At 42.9% G+C, this 19,427-nt stretch overlaps 1 protein-coding gene across 1 annotated transcript; it reads left to right on the forward strand.

Moving 5' to 3' along the window:
* Positions 1-17,450: 17,450 nt before the first annotated feature.
* LOC122395103 (ubiquitin-conjugating enzyme E2 W) lies at positions 17,451-19,234 on the forward strand. Its single transcript, XM_043392433.1, has 4 exons — positions 17,451-17,724; positions 18,220-18,570; positions 18,634-18,709; positions 18,865-19,234. Exons 1-4 carry the CDS (start codon positions 17,680-17,682, stop codon positions 18,876-18,878), a joined length of 486 nt encoding a protein of 161 aa, XP_043248368.1. The 5' UTR covers positions 17,451-17,679; the 3' UTR covers positions 18,879-19,234.
* Positions 19,235-19,427: the final 193 nt, after the last annotated feature.

Raw genomic sequence — 19,427 nt, forward strand, 5'->3', positions numbered from 1 at the left:
TCATCGCGGTACATTAAATTTTTTCTGGTTATTCAGTGATCCGTCGTTGTCCGACACACCGGGGCGACGACGATACCCTCCCGAGGATCTTTGTTCGTGGCGATTCTACAGGCAACAAGAGATCGTTGCACAATGAAACCCGCATAAGAGGCATTAGGAGTGCGCGTTTCTATACAGGGCCAGGCGGTTTGCCAGAACGAAATAAGTAAACTCGAGATTAACTCCTTTATCCGTCTCGATTCACGATGCCACCCCAACGATTCGTGTACCAACTTATCCCTTACGGGGGAAAACTGTGTCTCCCCGTTTTGTTTCTACAGTTTTCAATTATTCTGCCCCTAACTCGAGCCCTAACTCGATTTATTTCGAGAAACATTATATTTTGAAGCACCTTTTCCCATCGAATTCCGTACAGCCCAACAGTAAGAAACCCAATTGTTTGGCCCGACAGAGCAGTTATTCGCTCGCTAGATAAAAATATCGTGTATCGAAACTATTTAGCGGTGGCGTGTGAGTGTGTGTGCCCGAAAAAAGGGATCGAAAGGGCGAGGATCGATGGTGAAACACTCGTAGGGGCATAATATGGTCGCAGCGGGCGCGGGATCGGTTGCTTGATGGGCTGGAAGCTCACGGAAACGCTTCAGAACGACGTCTTAACCGACCCAGGAAAAGGCCGCAAGTACCTACTCGTGCACGGACGATGAACACGTACACGGCGTATTACTGTGACCGAGTATCCAGCTTCGTGGCTGGCTTCTGGGAGTCCCGCTGTGCTATTTCTATGCCATAAAGGAGTATTTAAGAGACTTTCGCGGAAACAAAAACGATCGGGAGGGAAGAAATGCAAGAAAAAAAGAAATCGAACCTCCCGAGAAGGTGCACGGAGGGGCGGGGGACAAGAACGAGCGACAGAGTCGAGGCGAGGAAGCGAAAATCGAAGGAAGAAACGCGAAAGAAAATGGTGCTCCGTGCGTGCGGGGCACGTAGAGCGTGTGCGAGTGTGCGTGCCCCGTGGCGTGCACCCCGCCGACATGCCTCGTCGTTTTCGACGAGGCCATCAGAAAACAATCGGCACAATGGGTCCTCGAGCGTTCTTATTTATTATACTTACATGGCACTGTACACTACATAACGCGAATGAATGGGGAGACCGCGGTTGGACGGGACGTGCGAGCGCGTGTGCATTTTGCTTGGGCCCCCCCTCACCCCCCCTCGTCCCACTGTACTCCGTACGGAAAGCGCGCGCAAAAGAACGCGATTTTCAAACGGGCCAGAGGGGGAGGAGGCGCGGACAAGGGGGCACCGCTGAAAGAACGAAGGTTAAAGAGAGTTGTTTTGTGAACGGTCGATTTGATAGCGCGATGTTAATAGGACCCGTCCGCCTTTTAATGGTACCGTTTACTTGTCCCTTGACGCGCCACGGGGATTCTAATCGCCGTTAGTTAGACGCCATCGCGATAGTTTAAACGATACGATTATCGATAGCGATATGGTACGCGTGAGAAAATGGCGTCTAAGTAATCTTCTTAAGTTTTAACAAGCGGTTGCTATTAATAATAGATGAGAGTCTTTTCCCGTGGATTTTACTCGTTGTTCGTAAATTCGTTCACGCGTTTAACAGTCGAGGGGCATCCGCGAAGGGAAAAAATACGAAAGAGGAGGTCGCGTTCTGCAAGGAATAGTAATATTAACATAAGACGACGATAAAGAACAAGCGCGCCATGGCGAAAGAAAAGACTATATATAATTTAACGACGAGAAGCAAGGGGGATAAGCCCCGATGTCATTTTTTTTCGCAGACGGCAGGAGCACGATATGGGTGGGTACGTTTCGACGTCGTGCACCGAAACCACGGGGCCGATTTGTGCATTACCGGGCGCGATAGCTACGTGGAAAATATAACGCGTATATAGACAACGTTAGGTACCTACTCGTGTCACCCGTTCGGGCGTTACGATGCCATTTCTGTGGCTATTATTATCCGGACTTAGATCTTAAATGCGTCTGCCGGATATTGCCTCTTCGGCCGTGCCGATAAAAATTTCCATGCAAATTATCACGAGTTACGCCCACGACCTTTTCTCTACCCCGCCACCCACCCACCCTCTTTCCCCGTCGCTCCGCTGCCTTACTGTCTTCTTTTTCCATTCTGCTGCTTTATAATTTGATTCTCGTTTGACGCCCGCCCATAACTTGCCCCGACGATGCGAATCTAACGACTGATCGATGGTTTCGTTAGCGAAAGGAAAACCACCCTCGAGACGATTTGCCGTCACCCGGAAAACGATTGAAAATTGACAAAATGGCGCCCGCGTAGCAAGTTTCGAGCAATTCGCGAGGGTGTGGGGGGTGCATCGCGTTAAAAAAGGTGTTACTACGGTTGGGTTAAACGAGCGTGAGTCGGTGAAAAAAAATCTACGTCGAAGAATTTAATTTCAAGAGAGGTCGGAATTTAATTTCGAGCTCAGGTCGGTCGGTGAGGCTACGACTTTTCAATTAACCAGACAATACTCGTTAGCCGAGATTATTATGGTAATTCCGTGTACGTCGTTACTCTTGTATTCATCGAATTTAAACGGGGAATAGAACGCGTGTAACCGACCGGTGGCCAATCAGTTAAGTCGAGCATTGTTTCGAACAAACACGCGAACGCCGTGGGGGTATACCCCCTAATCCTTGCAGCCTATCGAAAATCCATGATCGAAATATATCTACTCTGTCAAACGCATGCGTACCTAGATCGGGCTACCCTTTCGTCCGACAAGGATTTTTACGGCTTTCAATCCTGTCAGAATGAAGGACGTGTCGCCTCTGGATTTGCCATCGAAATCTTTGTTATGTACTTTGCCATAAATCAGGATGCGCTTCAATCGATGCCGTTATGATCGGATCAAATTGTGGAATATTAAAACAACAGCCGCGTATATTTCGTTCGTCGGTGGCGCTTTCTTATCGAATTATTTAAATACAATTGCGTTAACAAATGGACGCTGGCTCAGGGGACTACTAACACAAAATTTACAGCCTATCAACATCTATAATGATAATTAGGGTAGAAGTTAATATTTACATTCTCCTATTTCGATAAAACAGTTAAAAATTTGATCCGGTTTAAACTGGATTTCCAAAGTTACCAGATAATTTCCGAAGTCTGTTTCTGTCCCAGGGAAGTAAACGGCCACTTCAGTGGGTCACAGTCGAGGAAACGCGGGGTCGAAGGGATATTAATGGGTGGGAGGGTTTGACGTTGCGTCTCCTCGTTTCATGGCTGAGATTTCACCGGTGGTTTTCAGCCCCTTGTCCCGGCGCGGGTCACGTGCCGCGATCACGAATGGCATAAGTATCGTCCGCGGTCGGCAACGTGGGATTACCGTGGCCAATAATTCCGCGGGGTCGAATTTGTTTGATATACTATATCCATTGTGTGATCCATAGAAAGAGGCTTCCCACTCTCTATTGTGGCCACGACGGTCGAGGGGTGGAGCGAAACAGAGACGGTGGCACGAACGTTGGAGAGGGAGGCAGCAGCGGGAAGAGAGACGGAAACGCAAAGGGGTGGTTTCGACCAGACTCACAAGTGGCAGCTTTTAATCTCTTCCAGGGATAACTCAACTCGAGCCTGAATCGTGCCTCGTTACCAGCGGTTTAATTGCTTGTTAATGGATAATCGAAGTGTTTTACAGCTCGGTCGGGGTACACTGACCATCGCTACCGCGGCGAAAACGCTCCACCTTGCCAGTATTTTGCAACTTCGAAGGGACTACCGGGTAGCTAATTAACGAACACGATCGTCCACGTTAACCATTCGTATTTGTTCCTCGAAGAAACCCCCGTCGGAGTCGTGGAACGCGGGAACCTTTCATGGGGGTAAATTAGCGACTGGATCCACTGTTTTTCAACATTGCTTCTTTTTTTTGCATCGAAACGCAAAGCTACAGAGACGTCTTGATTAAGTATTATACGGTCTAAATAACGGATGAGACAGTGGGTGGGGAGGTACGGTGCTAATTGAACGATCAATCTTCATTAGAAAACGGCTTAATTACAGTACAAGCTCTCTTGGAAACTCCTCCGTCGTGGCCATCTTTCCTTTCACCTCCTTTCTTCCGGTGTCCCGGAAAGTTTAATAATTCCGAAACCTTGGCGAGATATAAATCACAGAAGGTCCTCTCCCGGGCTCCGCGTCCTCCTTTCTTCCGTCTTTCTCTCCGCACCATGGCCATAATTCGAAAAACTTTCGAAGGAACAAAAGTGAGGACTTTTGTTCCAAGTTTTAGTTCTCCCTCCCCCCTCTCCGCCCCCCCCCCTGGTTGCCCCGGTTGGCGGGGGCGCTGTGTTTGCGAAGCGACGCCCCGACAGTGTTTTGTTCGCTTTGTCTCTCTTCCTGTTAGGTATATAATGCCCCTAACTGCCCGAGCCATCTCCGGCGTACCTCCTTCGCGTCCAACCACGAAACGAAAGGTTCCCCCCGAGATTCCCTTACTTTGCTTCTTAATCTCGCACCTTCTTCTACGCTTCTTTCTCTCTCTCTTTCTCGAGCGTTTCACGCAACGAGGCGCAAGCAAAGTACGCAAAATGTCGAGGGCCTTGCGACGTTTTTGTTGGGCGAAAGAAGAATCCAAGGGGGGGGAACGGAACGTAGCTTCAAACAAGTTCGTTCGTGGAGACCACTACATTTTTCTTTCTTCGTTAACCGTTCGATCCTTCGCGACGACTTTATCAACCCTGAGAGGGGTGGTGGTCAGAGTTATCTATCGTACGATTTAGGGGAGGATTCTCGTGTTATAGCTTTAAAAGTATGTAGGGGAGAAAAGGAGAAAACAGTTTGGACAGGCGTGGTCGGAAAAGAATTCGTCCCGGGTTCCGTTTGTCCTTTCTTCTGTTTATTGTTCCCGTTACAAGGTTCCGCACGCACTCTGCTCCTCGTTGAGAGTCCGGCGCTATTTACATACTGAGTTGTACATCTATCGCCACCTATATTATAACTTCGACCTGTTTCCGCCGAAAAGCGAGGCAAATACAAAATTCGCCTACAAGTATACGAATTCTTTTTAAGGGTACAAGGAGACATCTTTAATCCTTAATTTTTATCCTATCCCTTTGCACTGGGAGACTCTTCTTCGATCACTTACTACTTACTGACTGGAGCACACTTTCTTATGAAATAAATAGTAAATACAGCAAGCAAACATATCATATAATGAGTTTAAAATAATAATATCGTTGTGTTTCCTTAGAAGGTACAAGAAGGCATCTTTAATCCTTAATTTTTATCTTATACCTTTGCACTGGGGGGCGTTTCTTCGATCACCTGCTACTTACTGACTCAAGCACACTTTCTCACGAAATAAATAGTAAATACTCCAAGCAAACATATCATATAATCGGTTTAAAACAATAATATCGTTGCGTTTCCTTAGGGGGTACAAGGAGGCATCTTTAATCCTTAATTTTTATCTTATCCCTTTCCACTGGGGGGCTTTTCTTCGATCACCTGCTACTTACTGACTTAAGCACACTTTCTTATGAAATAAATAGTAAATACAGCAAGCAAACATATCATATAATGGGTTTAAAACAATAATATCGTTGTGTTTCCTTAGGGGGTACATCCAAATTCTTTGTCCCTTCGGAAAGACCAGCCAAGTGCAAAGTTTAGCGTTTAGCGTTCATTGTTATATTTGATTTTAGCGTAGAATGAGGGAAATCTGATTGCAAACGCGTTAAGATTTGCTTCTAAAAATAATGAAATTCGGTCTAGAAGAGGGGGGGGTGGTATATTTCCAACGTCGATGGAAACGAATATCGGTGGTGGACGTTTAGGGAGAGAAAAAGAGAAATACGAGTAACCAGTATCCTTGTCGATCACTGGGGATCCCCCGTCTCTCTCGTATCTCTTTCCTTCTCGCAACAAGAGCGGTCCTCGATCATCCTCTATCTCTCGTCAATGCATCCGGGGACTTCCGCGATTTCTGAATAGAAATCTCCATGGCGGACTGACAATGCAATACGTGGACAATTGCATAGTCTAATGGATCTGCCTCACATCATCGTAACTTATACGTACGTGTCGTTCGTGAAAACGATATCGACAACGTCCATTCCGCGTGTCTTCCCACCGTTCGCAAAAAACGAGATCGACATTCTCTCAATGGCGGACGTGTCTTTCCGCTGTCATCATACTCTACCGCGTTCTCTACCGTTCTTCTTCCTTGCGCCCCGCCGAAAAACGAAAAAAGGACCCGGCGCCTGGCACGGTAAAAACCGCTCCTGTCGCGTCTGAGTGCCACGCGTGCTCGAAACGAAAATTATACCGCGGTTTTAGGCCGTCCTCCGCGTATCCGCTTGCATCAATCAATACGATGCGTTCGTCGCGCGCGAATAAATTAATTAGGTCGGATCGTTCTCGCGTCTACGATTCGACGCTCTCTCGCCGATACCAAATTGATTAGACGAATCTCGATTCAATCCCGGCGATGGAAAAATATTTTTCGTCGCGAGATACTCGCGATCGATAGCTCTGGGTTCCTTATCGAACATCCTCTAAATCAATATTTATACATTATTAACCCTTTGAAGTTTAAATTTGTTATAAACTTTGGAAGTAGAATCAGAAAACTGCAGCGCAAAGCGTCGAGGCATAGAATCTGATTTTGATATTGAATTTCTGTATTTCTCAGTTTCTCTTTTGAAACTGCTACAGGTACCAACGAATGACGAGATCCTCCAGAATCCCCTAATTAACCCAGTATTCGTGTTCGTGTTCGTGTTCGTGTTCGTGAAGTGAATCTTTGTTGCGTGGCTCTGGAAGAACACTGGTTCAGGGTGAACACGGGTTTGAATAAAAACCTTTTTACATGGGCACGGAAAAATAAAGGGAACGATGCCTGGGAAATAGATAGAGGGGTAGCTCGCGAGAGGAAAGGAAGAAAAATCTCGGATTTCCTCGTTGGTCCGCGCCCTTGTCTTTCGCCCTCTCGAGTTTCCTGGATCGTTCTCACCACGCCCAGCAATTTGCCTTGTGCTACAACTTTGCGATCGATTATTCCTCGATTACGGTGTAACGAGATATCTCGTACCACGCGTTGGCCCCCGTTGGCCATTGTTCGTTACCGGGGCACCACCGGTGTAGTCCGTTCTTACGTTAATGCGCCGTGCGTGATCGCGAGCCCCGGGGACCTGTCGTGAAACAATTATACCCGGTGGCCTCTCGGTAGCATTCATTTCGAATTACACAATGTGTCGCCGCGGCCATTGTGAGGCCCGGCCGCTGATTGACAGAGAAAGGATACGGAGAATCGAAAGGCACAATGGCCGACGGGGGGAATCCTGGTTCTAAGGATTCCTCGCCGCGGAAGCCTTCCAAATCAGTTTCGCGTCAAGGCGTAATTTGGATCACGGATCTTTAAACGGTACGTTTAAAAGACGCTTTTTAGACGGATCGAATGATCCTCAAGGGTTGCCAGGATTTTTTTTCCACCCTCGGGGGAAAAAGGTACGGCACAGTCATTAACCCTTTGTCGTGAAATTTAATTTCGTTGTACGGGACGGTCGATACGTTGGTAAAAATGGCCGGTATTAGCGGGGGATGGTTTTTAACCGCATTGTCATACCGTGTCCTTTCAAACAATAACGAGAGGACAATGACCAGTTTGAAATTCGCGGACAAAGCGGGGTGCAGGCATGCTCAAATGGCACTTATAATGGCACTTAGAAAAAGGAACCGTGCTTTAAGCGTACCTGTATCCCCCGCAGATATGCCCGGCGAACGTGGGTACGATTGCAAAAACCCTTTCACCGATCGGATTCATTGTGCGGTTGATCCAATACAACGCGTCCATTATCGTCGATACGAACGGGATATCGCGCCAAAGCCACGCTTCGGGCGCTTCTTCCGCTTCTGATTATCCGTTACCACTTTCTTTTACGTGTAGATCGGGCTTCGATCCCACGGGAGGCTCGCTTGTAACTTCTTCCCAATGGGATATCGTCTCTTTCAGCCTCCATCGCCTCGTTGTTCCCAACTTAAGAAGGATCTGACGAGGCGTCAAGTCGGTTCAGTCACGGGGATTAACCCCTTAACGCGTTTAATTTTCTCAAGTTTCGCGATTAAAATTTATTTTTGGTACTGGGATATAGTTTATAATGATCGAGTTAACTCGAGTCAGAGTTTATGTCTGAACAAATATAACTGTTCGATCGAATCGTTCAATTGCAAAAAGTTACACGTAAAATCGTACTTAAAGATTGACCTCCCAGACCTAGAATACTCCCTTAAGAACCAACTCTATCAGAGGGGAACATAGTTTGTGTCTGGACAAATATAACTGTTCGATCGAATCGTTCGATTGCAAAAAGATACACGTAAAATCGTACTTAAAATTGACCACCCAGACCTGGAATACTCCCTTAAGAACCAACTATGTTAAAGCATAGCTGAACGAGGTACATCGAAGTCTAGGGAGTTCGTATCGAGAAATGCAATAAAATTAAGATGTTTTAAAATGATCGAGTTAAGTCGAGTCCTCTATCAGAGAAGAACAAAGTTTGTGTCTGAACAAAAATCGTCACACGTAAAATCGTACTTAAAAATTGACCTCCCAGACCTGGAATACTCCCTTAAGAACCAACTATGTTAAAGCATAGCTGAACGAGGTACATCGAAGTCTAGGGAGTTCGTATCGAGAAATGCAATAAAATTAAGATGTTTTAAAATGATCGAGTTAAGTCGAGTCCTCTATCAGAGAAGAACAAAGTTTGTGTCTGAACAAAAATCGTCACACGTAAAATCGTACTTAAAAATTGACCTCCCAGACCTGGAATACTCCCTTAAGAACCAACTATGTTAAAGCATAGCTGAACGAGGTACATCGAAGTCTAGGGAGTTCGTATCGAGAAATGCAATAAAATTAAGATGTTTTAAAATGATCGAGTTAAGTCGAGTCCTCTATCAGAGAAGAACAAAGTTTGTGTCTGAACAAAAATCGTCACACGTAAAATCGTACTTAAAAATTGACCTCCCAGACCTGGAATACTCCCTTAAGAACCAACTATGTTAAAGCATAGCTGAACGAGGTACATCGAAGTCTAGGGAGTTCGTATCGAGAAATGCAATAAAATTAAGATGTTTTAAAATGATCGAGTTAAGTCGAGTCCTCTATCAGAGAAGAACAAAGTTTGTGTCTGAACAAAAATCGTCACACGTAAAATCGTACTTAAAAATTGACCTCCCAGACCTGGAATACTCCCTTAAGAACCAACTATGTTAAAGCATAGCTGAACGAGGTACATCGAAGTCTAGGGAGTTCGTATCGAGAAATGCAATAAAATTAAGATGTTTTAAAATGATCGAGTTAAGTCGAGTCCTCTATCAGAGAAGAACAAAGTTTGTGTCTGAACAAAAATCGTCACACGTAAAATCGTACTTAAAAATTGACCTCCCAGACCTGGAATACTCCCTTAAGAACCAACTATGTTAAAGCATAGCTGAACGAGGTACATCGAAGTCTAGGGAGTTCGTATCGAGAAATGCAATAAAATTAAGATGTTTTAAAATGATCGAGTTAAGTCGAGTCCTCTATCAGAGAAGAACAAAGTTTGTGTCTGAACAAAAATCGTCACACGTAAAATCGTACTTAAAAATTGACCTCCCAGACCTGGAATACTCCCTTAAGAACCAACTATGTTAAAGCATAGCTGAACGAGGTACATCGAAGTCTAGGGAGTTCGTATCGAGAAATGCAATAAAATTAAGATGTTTTAAAATGATCGAGTTAAGTCGAGTCCTCTATCAGAGAAGAACAAAGTTTGTGTCTGAACAAAAATCGTCACACGTAAAATCGTACTTAAAAATTGACCTCCCAGACCTGGAATACTCCCTTAAGAACCAACTATGTTAAAGCATAGCTGAACGAGGTACATCGAAGTCTAGGGAGTTCGTATCGAGAAATGCAATAAAATTAAGATGTTTTAAAATGATCGAGTTAAGTCGAGTCCTCTATCAGAGAGGAACAAAGTTTGTGTCTGAACAAAAATCGTACTTAAAAATTGACCTCCCAGACCTGGAATACTCCCTTAAGAACCAACTATGTTAAAGCATAGCTAAACGAGGTACATCGAAGTCTAGGGAGTTCCTATAGAGAAATGCAATAAAATTAAGATGTTTTCGTTTCGAATTCTGATTTTCCCGTAAGGTAACCACTGATCTTGTGGTCGAAAATTTAGCGAACCGTACGGAAAGATTCACGGATAAGAAGAGGGGTCCGTTTGATCGCGTCGGTTGAAATGAGGCGAAAAACCAGTCCCGGGTCCGTATCACTTCGTTCCTTTGGCGAGGATCGGGTCCGAACAATTAGATTCGAACGAGGAAACCCCTTTGACGGCGATGCACAGCGATGAACACGCCACGGACATATTAGTATAATAAACGACGGGGCTCCGCGCGTACAGATCGCGGTACAACAAAGGGAAGACGGCAAAAGATAGAAGATCGTGAATGAAATAAAAAAAGAGAGGGAAAAAACGGAGCGAACGGGGCGGGGGTTGGTCGATTTTAATGTGTGCCCAGGTGGCTTCGATAAATTATTTCATATCCGTCGGGCCTGCCGGGGTCTAATCTCGGCGATCTCGAACCGTCGAACGGCTAATTAATCCGTAAAGAATTTACCGGATCATTATCCGTGGCCATTCTACCGGTTTTCGGCGCTTTTGTCGCGATTAGGTTGTCCTGGACCCGGGCGTGGAAACCCACGGAAGCGTCTTCGGGGTCTGAAATATGTGAAATTTTTATACGGAGGGGAGAATTATCAGACCAAAAAGTGGAACAAATAGATTGTACAAACGCGAAAGGGGAAGTAGTATAACGTAGTTTTTCATCCGGTTTTAGTGCGTGTTGGTTCAACGGGGAAGAGAATTGATTGTAATATGGGTTTGCATAGCGACGATAAAACACATCAAATTGTTCCGCGATGTGTATGAACCGGCCCGGTTAATGGGCACTAGTAAACTGATCAAAGCGGCGATTTACACGAATGTTTTTGTTTTGTTATTATTCGATGCAATCCCCCTGCAATGGATTATCGACGACCTATTCGGTAGATAATTCGATATCTACGTACTTTGATTTTACAATTTTTTCACGCATTGAAATTGTGGTTCGACTAATGGTAAAACCAAGCATAAATCTATCAGCACCTATCCAAAGGCAGAAGAATAACGTACATTGAAAAATGTAGAAGAAACGCGGTGCAATGGCTAGATTGATCAAAGTAGCCATTTGCACGGATGTTTCTTCATTATTAATTAGTTCACCGGTAATTTTGTCAAAGATACCGCTACTGTCCGGTACTAGGGTAACTCCCCCTAATCAGTTTTAGCCGGGAACAGCGGTTACCGGCAATAACGAGGAAATTAAAAGGATCGTAATGATGATCGGTTCGAGCGGAACGCTTATAGCTGGTGTCACGTCCCTCGCCAAGGAATCCCCCGGGGATCCATTCTTCGCGGTGAAGAACGCGGGGATGAAGAATCTTTTACAGGGTTACCAAACACGTTTAAATGCGGTTTCCTTCGAGGGGGTGGGTGGGATATGCACACACGTGGAAGCGTGTGCACGTCGGTGTGTCGAGGGCCGATTGGTCCGGGCTCGCACACGTACCCCGAAGGAAGGGAGAACGGAAAAACCAGCGTGAACGCGAGGGAGAGGGAAAAATAGCGGGAGGGGGGGGGGAGGGATGGGAGAGAGAGAACGAACCGGCAGAGGAAGGGAATCCAATATAACTGCACACACGTTTATAGGGTCGATGGGAATATATTGGAGCGGATATTGAAATACTTGTTGGTAGTTTGAGTCGAAGGCGAGAGATGCCTTTCTCGATGCCATCTTGATTGCGCAATCGAGGCATCGGTCCACGAGTACAGAATTTAACGATAAAGATGGTACGGATTATAGAATCCTAGACGGGGAAAACCCACCCCCCCAGCGTTTATCGTTCTTACTCGCGCCATCTTTGTTTACGAGAGGATCGACTCGTTTCCGTACAACGATGTTAAACTACAAGTTCTTGATATTATATCTGTTGCAAAGAATATATGTACAAGGTGGGACGAAAATAAGTCGTTTCGGTCCCTTTGGAAGTTTGTATTTTGGTTTCGTACGAAACAGTTCCATTTTATCGATATTTCTACATAGAGAATTAATTATAATTTAACTTGTTAGCGGCTTATTTTCTCTACTTGGTTTAGAGATTTTTTACGCGAGCCAGATCTGTATCTGTATCTTGGTTCTTTCGAATTATATGTTTCAGAATTTAACGATAAAGATGGTACGAATTATAGAATCCTAGGGGAAAACCCACCCCCACAGCGTTTATCGTTCTTACTCGCGCCATCTTTGTTTACGAGAGGATCGACTCGTTTCCGTACAACGATGTTAAACTACAAGTTCTTGATATTATATCTGTTGCAAAGAACGTATGTACGAGGTGGGACAAAAATAAGTCGTTTCGGTCCCTTTGGAAGTTTGTATTTTGGTTTCGTACGGAACAGTTCCATTTTATCGATATTTGTACATAGAGAATTAATTGTAATTTAACTTGTTAGCGGCTTATTTTCTCTACTTGGTTTAGAAATTTTTTACGCGAGCCAGATCTGTATCTGTATCTTGGTTCTTTCGAATTATATGTTTCAGAATTTAACGATAAAGATGGTACGAATTATAGAATCCTAGGGGAAAACCCACCCCCACAGCGTTTATCGTTCTTACTCGCGCCATCTTTGTTTACGAGAGGATCGACTCGTTTCCGTTCAACGATGTTAAACTCCAGATTCTTGATATTATATCTGTTGCAAAGAATATATGTACAAGGTGGGACGAAAATAAGTCGTTTCGGTCCCTTTGGAAGTTTGTATTTTGGTTTCGTACGGAACAGTTCCATTTTATCGATATTTGTACATAGAGAATTAATTGTAATTTAACTTGTTAGCGGCTTATTTTCTCTACTTGGTTTAGAGATTTTTTACGCGAGCCAGAACCTAAACCTTCAGGCAGCTTTTACGTTTTTAGCGTTTGAACTTTTCCTGGATGCGCGTTTTTTTCCCGGTTCAATTTACTATCTAGTCGGAGACCGAGTTATTTAATGGAATTAGTTCACGGTGGTTTCGAAATCATTGAATTTTATTTGGGAAGTTGGTTTTTTGGAGACACCTTATCGATCGACCCTCGTGAACGCAATGTTTATATTCTTACTTTGCAAAAGTTGTGCTTCGGTAACTCGGGGCAGCCTTTGATCCGATTGATTGTTCTGTTGCACCTTTCGCCCCTGTACATCTTGCTCTTTTCTAATTAAAATTTCATCGAGAGCCCCCATTGATCCGCCACGCGGTTGAATGCCGCCGAGCACGGAAATCTTCCATTCAATTTACGTTGAAAAGAAATTTCCGTTCCCAATAAAGGAGATTCTCCGAACCGCTGTACACTGTCGTTCTTTCTCGATTCTTTATAACATTTTGTATCGTCTCTTTCCCCGAGCAAACAAATTAAATAGAAAAAACAAAGAAGTAAACTTGCTATTACTCATAGATTTTGCATTAGTTGGAACTTGAGCCAAGGAGGAAAGAAATACTCGCTAAAAGGGAGTATCTTTCGAATCAAAAACATCGCTGTTTCGCACCCTCTGCACACCCTTCAGCGCCCCCTCCCGGGCGAAAGATATTCAGTCTTTTGTACTCCGATCGTATTTCATCGAACGACGTCTTTGACTAAAATTAGCTTTCTCCTTTTGTCGAGGAAAGCATCGAGCTGATACCGGGGCGCGATAATGTTTAAGTTGACAGACTTTTCGGAATAAAAATTAATATTCGACCCGCGTGCAAAATTTCTCCAAGTTACAGATTCAAGTACAATTCTTTCCTTCGGTTTACCGATCGGGATCATCGTGGTACGCGAGGTTAAAGACAAACACGGCCCACTCGAACAGTATCTGGCGCCACGGGCGTTTTAGCATATTTCTACGCAACACGAACGAAGAGGGATTAAGGGGGAAGATAGAATTCTCGAGCGCGAACGATTCTGTCGAACGGAAATGCAATTCGCGGCGGTAGTCGAGTCTCAGCTCGAGTCGACAGATAGATAGAGTCAAGATTCAATTAGCTCTAGCTGTCAACTGCATGATACTCGTCGATTCAATACACCTTTCCCGTTCGTGTGCCCCGCACACACATGTTTCCACGGTTGTGTTAGCGCCGTGAAACGCGCGCGCTACGTTCTCACACCCGCTTGCGATCGCGTGCATGTGCTCGGTCGCGCGGATGCATTATTGCACGCGTGCATACCGAAAATTAACCAGCACCGGCGTTACCGGCGAATTTTGGAAATGATTTTACCGCTACGCGGTCCCGAGGGTGTGCATAAATTTTCGACGAGCTCGATTTCACCGAATAATGAGTCCGACCATCTGTCGTAATAGAACCATCGATGATATTCAAATTCCCAATTTGTCGTGTCGAACGGCGAAAAGAATACCTTTCGGGTTGTAGGTTAGGTTAAACGACAGTTCACGCGCGACGAATGGAAATAAAAGTTCCCTCGCGTCGGCCTACGATTACTTCTCGACGTAGATACGTGTACATTTGTCGACAATGATTATTTAAATTGTCGAAGAAGACAATCGAAGGCAGATTGAATTTACTTGATAAACAGAACTACTAACCTAACCTGAAAGTTCAGAACCCTAAAGTTTCTCGTCGTTTTGCTAACTCAATTAGCTTGAAGTTTTAAATTTAAATACTTTATCGATGTTTCAGTTTTATTCTTTGTAGAAATGGTTTCTTAACCTATATAGGTACTGGGTTGTTCTTAAATTTATTTCTCTGAAAGATCAAAACGCAATTTTGTCTTTATTTGCGTCGTCCTTACTTCGTCTTCTGCTTCCCATCAATAGTAGGAAAGAAACTCACGCAAAGAATAGACTGTGTACTTTTAGAGCGTCAACCAAATCTGACGAATTAAATTCGTTAATTCTCTGCTTCGTTTCGAGTGCCATCGAAAACCAGCGCCCTTTCTATTCCAATTTTTAGTTTTCCTCCTTCGACGGTCAATTTTCGACGGGGGTACGCGATTGATATAACGTTTTAACATCGTTTTAATTGATCGTCCATTCATACAGATTCGGGGCCGCTTCGAATGCGCGTTTCGAATACGTGAAAAAATACCACGGAATTCTGTGGCGGCCGGTATGCGTGTAGGTGATGTAGGTATCACTTATCCGAGAGCAGGGCGATACCAGCCATTTTCAATTTATTTCAAGAGCCTTTTCGTGCCGGAGAAAAGAAGGGTGCTACGACTACCGGCAGAGAGATACCTATTCAACGACCTTCGGTTTCTCCACCACCTCCGGCCACCTTCATCGCAGCCGCAACCAATAACCGTTTCGCGAACCCAAGATATTAAGATATTAAACTGATTTCGACTCGCATACCGCCAGATGACGGTTATAATACATAGATTAATAATGTCGCGTTTACTTCAGAGGTAGAGAGGTTAGTTCTTCTTCCATGTTTTTATTAACGACAACCTGGACCTCGTAATTTCAGTCTTAATACGTATTATACTAAAAGTACAAAAGATTCCCTAGGTTAAAATTGATCAGGTATATTCGATCAGTGCTTATATCTGAATCAAGGGGTTATGGCTTGCCAAGAACGTAATAATTTAGACACGTCACGCGATCTGTGATCGATGTGATCCACAGCCTCACAGAGGTATACCTCGTCTGTGGTAGAATTTAGGGTTTGGTTAGAAGAATTGGAGTTAACGTTTTGTTTATTGCTAGGATGCGTTTAACGGAAATTGTTTAAACATCGAATCGGAATAATAAAGCGTAATTAAGCATAACGGCTAAAAGGTAGGAAAATTGCTGCCATCTAGCGTCGAAGATAGCGAACTATTTCACGACAAACTTGGACGTTTTCCCGCCAGGTTTTTTTACATCGTATTGTCGGGAAAAGAATTTTTTTCTCGAAAATGCGTAGGATTTCGAGGGTATGTGTATTCATAAAAAATGATTGTAATCGACCCTCGCAACTGAAAATAATTTTTTCAGAATGATTTGAAATATTTTAATTTTGTCGGTAAAGTCCATCTAATCGAATTTTTTTTCTCGAAAGTTTGGTTATCCAGGTGACAGAGGAGGTGAACCCCTACGTGATGTGGGGTCGAGACTTATGGTCTCGTCCGCACAAGAGTATAGGGGAGCAGTTTCCCGTCAAGTGCGAATCCGCCGTAAGGCTGCGCGCGCAGCGCAACAGGGCGAAAGCGCGTCCTCCCAAAAATGCAAGGACGCTCAACTCACTGCTTGGTAAGAACTTCGCGAAGAAGCACCTCAAAAAGATAAAGAGTAAAACTCCTGTTGCTAGACAAAGACTTGTACACCTAGCAGGGTGGGCCTACGAACGCACGCGCATCATACGTGGAAACGAACCACGTGCATCAAGTAAGCATAATCCCACAGTGACGCGTCCCCAGGTGGTGGATAAGGGCAGCTGCGGGGATGGGGTCATCAGCCTGGGAAGGCTGGTGGCCACATCCTCGCATGGTACGCCGAATAAATCGAATTTTAATTTACCGTAATGCATCCTACAAACATCGGGGAGAAAACCACTAACATCGACTACCCCTTTCTCTTCGCGACAGGAAACCAAACACTCGTTTTCTCATGGCAATAGAAATCACAACAGCGTTCTCAATTTCTAATTACCCTGACTTTGTTCATTTCTGCCCTACACTTTAATCTACTGAAATCCCGCGCAAAAACGTGCAGTTCAATGTATTCATTCGTCCATTTATCTAGTTACTTTGGTTACTTTTCAATCCTCGGTGATCATCAGCAATAGCGAGCATATTCACATTAAAACAAAATACAAATTTAAATAATGAATTGATAAGTACAAAAATATTAAAAATAAAGAACAATGTATATATATAAATTTAAATTATTATCTGCTAGATAGATACTAGTACTAGAATGTCACTAGAAAACCAAACCTATTTACGATTTGGTATCGCAACATTACTGTCGAAGTTGTACAACAAATCCAGTGTTATGACACTGAAAATTTATGGTTTTAACATCGTGAATATCATGATTTTTATCGCTGTTATGGCAGTAATGTGACAATTTTTATTTTCTGGCAATAAACTTTATCATTTTATAAATAATATAAACAGATACTGAAGTTACTTTATTCCACACCATTCGTGACACTCAACTGCATACAAATAGTCAAAAACCCGCTACACTGTCACGACAGTTTACTGCCATGTGAAAACGTATGTTTAGAAAGGTTAAAATCGTTTCATCAGACACGTTCGTACAGTTACAGGCTTGTCTGTTCAGGTATATCTGTCAGATTGACCGGAGCATGTGTAACCGGCTTAATAGTCGTATATTGAATACTCGCCCCAGTTCATGGGCACGGCTGTCAAGTTTGACTGATTTACGTAGAGTCCCGCATACGACTTGCGTTTGTCGTGTAACCGCACTTTTCTCCGCTGACAGAACAGTACGAAATTTAGGGGAAAAAAATGCAAAACGCCATAATTCAAATAGTTTAACGTTTTTGAATCAAAGAACGAACAAAACAAGTTATGTAAATCGCAATGAATAGCGGTTATATTTTTCAATGGAGAGCGACATAACGACAATGGCGGCAATGTCCCCGTCAAAGGTAAGTTAATATCGAAGCCACTTTAATATACGCGAATCTGTGTGTGCCTTTCTATTACGATTCAATGGAATGTCGAATCGAAATATTCAACATTCAACGTATTCCACGACGATGAAAAATGTTACATTTTGTATCGATGAAATGAAAATACATTCGCGTGTTATTCGTCCAAATTTGGATGACATTTTACGTCAAATACGACGCGCAACCCCTGATCTGTTTAAAAAATAGCCTAATTTCTGTGATGTTGTCATGGTGTTTTGTTCGGTAACAAATGTTCGAGTGAAATTTTATTGACTATATTTAATGTTTCTAAAATTAATCCAATATTCCTTTGTAAACGCGTCGTCTGTCTGTGATGTTTTTTTATTTTTAAATGATAATTCGCTTAGGTAAATAATAATAATTAAGATCTTTCGTAATACTCTGAATTATACCTTCTTATTGTACTTTCATGTTGTTTTATGATTTTGACGTGTGTAAATATTATTTCAGCGAAGATTGCAGAAGGAGTTAATGTCTTTAATACGTGAGCCTCCGCCAGGTGTACGCGTAGACGAAGATCTTGCTGAACAAAATTTAACACAATGGATCGTTCATATGGAAGGTGCAAAGGGTACTTTGTATGAAGGAGAACAATTTCAACTGCAATTCAAATTTAGTTCTAAGTACCCGTTCGATTCACCAGAAGTAACTTTCATAGGTGCAAATATACCAATTCATCCACATGTTTATAGTAATGGTCATATTTGCCTATCTATTCTGACCGACGATTGGTCCCCAGCTCTGAGTGTGCAAAGTGTTTGTTTAAGTATTATATCGATGTTAAGCAGTTGTCAAGCAAAGGTAAAAAAACATTTTATCATACCTGTTGATGAAATAATAATAAATATTATTGTGCCATCGCAGGAGAGACCACCTGGTAATGCAATTTATGTGAAAACATGTAACAAAAACCCAAAGAAAACAAAGTGGTGGTATCATGGTAAGTGTTAAAATCAATATAAATCGAATGATTATATTTTTTTCACATTTTTCTTTTGTTAGGTATAATAACAGTATTCTCAAATTACTTAATAGACATTTATGCATTTACTTAAGAATAGAATTGTGTAGCGTTTGTCTTTTGTGTTTTAACAGATGACAATGTGTAACAGCAACTGCAAAAATTATTAACAATTTGTTAATCGTGCAGTTATCGCTGGACCAAGTGGAATGACATTTTCTGTAACTTAAAATAATTATTAAAATTTCATAGATGAAATTGATGAAGTAACTTTATCACATATTAACAAATTAGATGCATGAGTTAGGAAAAAAAAGCAAAGGCAACATAGTGCTTATTATTATTGCAATAAAAAGGCAATGTAAAATGCGTGAGTTATCCAGTTATAAATTATTACGATGTTATTAAGAATGATATATATTATCCCGCAGTTGAATAAAAAAAGCATAAATTACAAAACGCGAATGCCGAAGAAAAAAAGGTGCACGCAACATGCTAATACACGATGAAAGCATTGTATTGTCTATGTAGGAAGTGCGCTGTACAATGATATCAGATTAATATATTGCAGTAATCACTATTAATAGCGTAACACCAAAAATATACAATGTTATCTCACTTGTTACCCCACTTATTTAACATTATTTTAAATAAAAGGTAAGCAATTATTTTGAACGGATCTCATGGCGTGCAATCC

Source organism: Colletes gigas, unplaced genomic scaffold, assembly GCF_013123115.1.
Source record: "Colletes gigas isolate AHSC1104 unplaced genomic scaffold, ASM1312311v1 Colletes_gigas_Sc00005, whole genome shotgun sequence".
Lineage (NCBI taxonomy): Eukaryota > Metazoa > Arthropoda > Insecta > Hymenoptera > Colletidae > Colletes > Colletes gigas.

What these genes read in the sequence shown, in the direction of transcription:
- LOC122395103 (XM_043392433.1), top strand. Translation starts at nt 17,680, where the DNA reads ATGGAGAGCGACATAACGACAATGGCGGCAATGTCCCCGTCAAAG. An exon ending in CGGCAATGTCCCCGTCAAAG is followed by an intron (nt 17,725 to 18,219) that starts GTAAGTTAATAT and finishes ATATTATTTCAG; the next exon opens with CGAAGATTGCAGAAGGAGTT. An exon ending in TAAGCAGTTGTCAAGCAAAG is followed by an intron (nt 18,571 to 18,633) that starts GTAAAAAAACAT and finishes GTGCCATCGCAG; the next exon opens with GAGAGACCACCTGGTAATGC.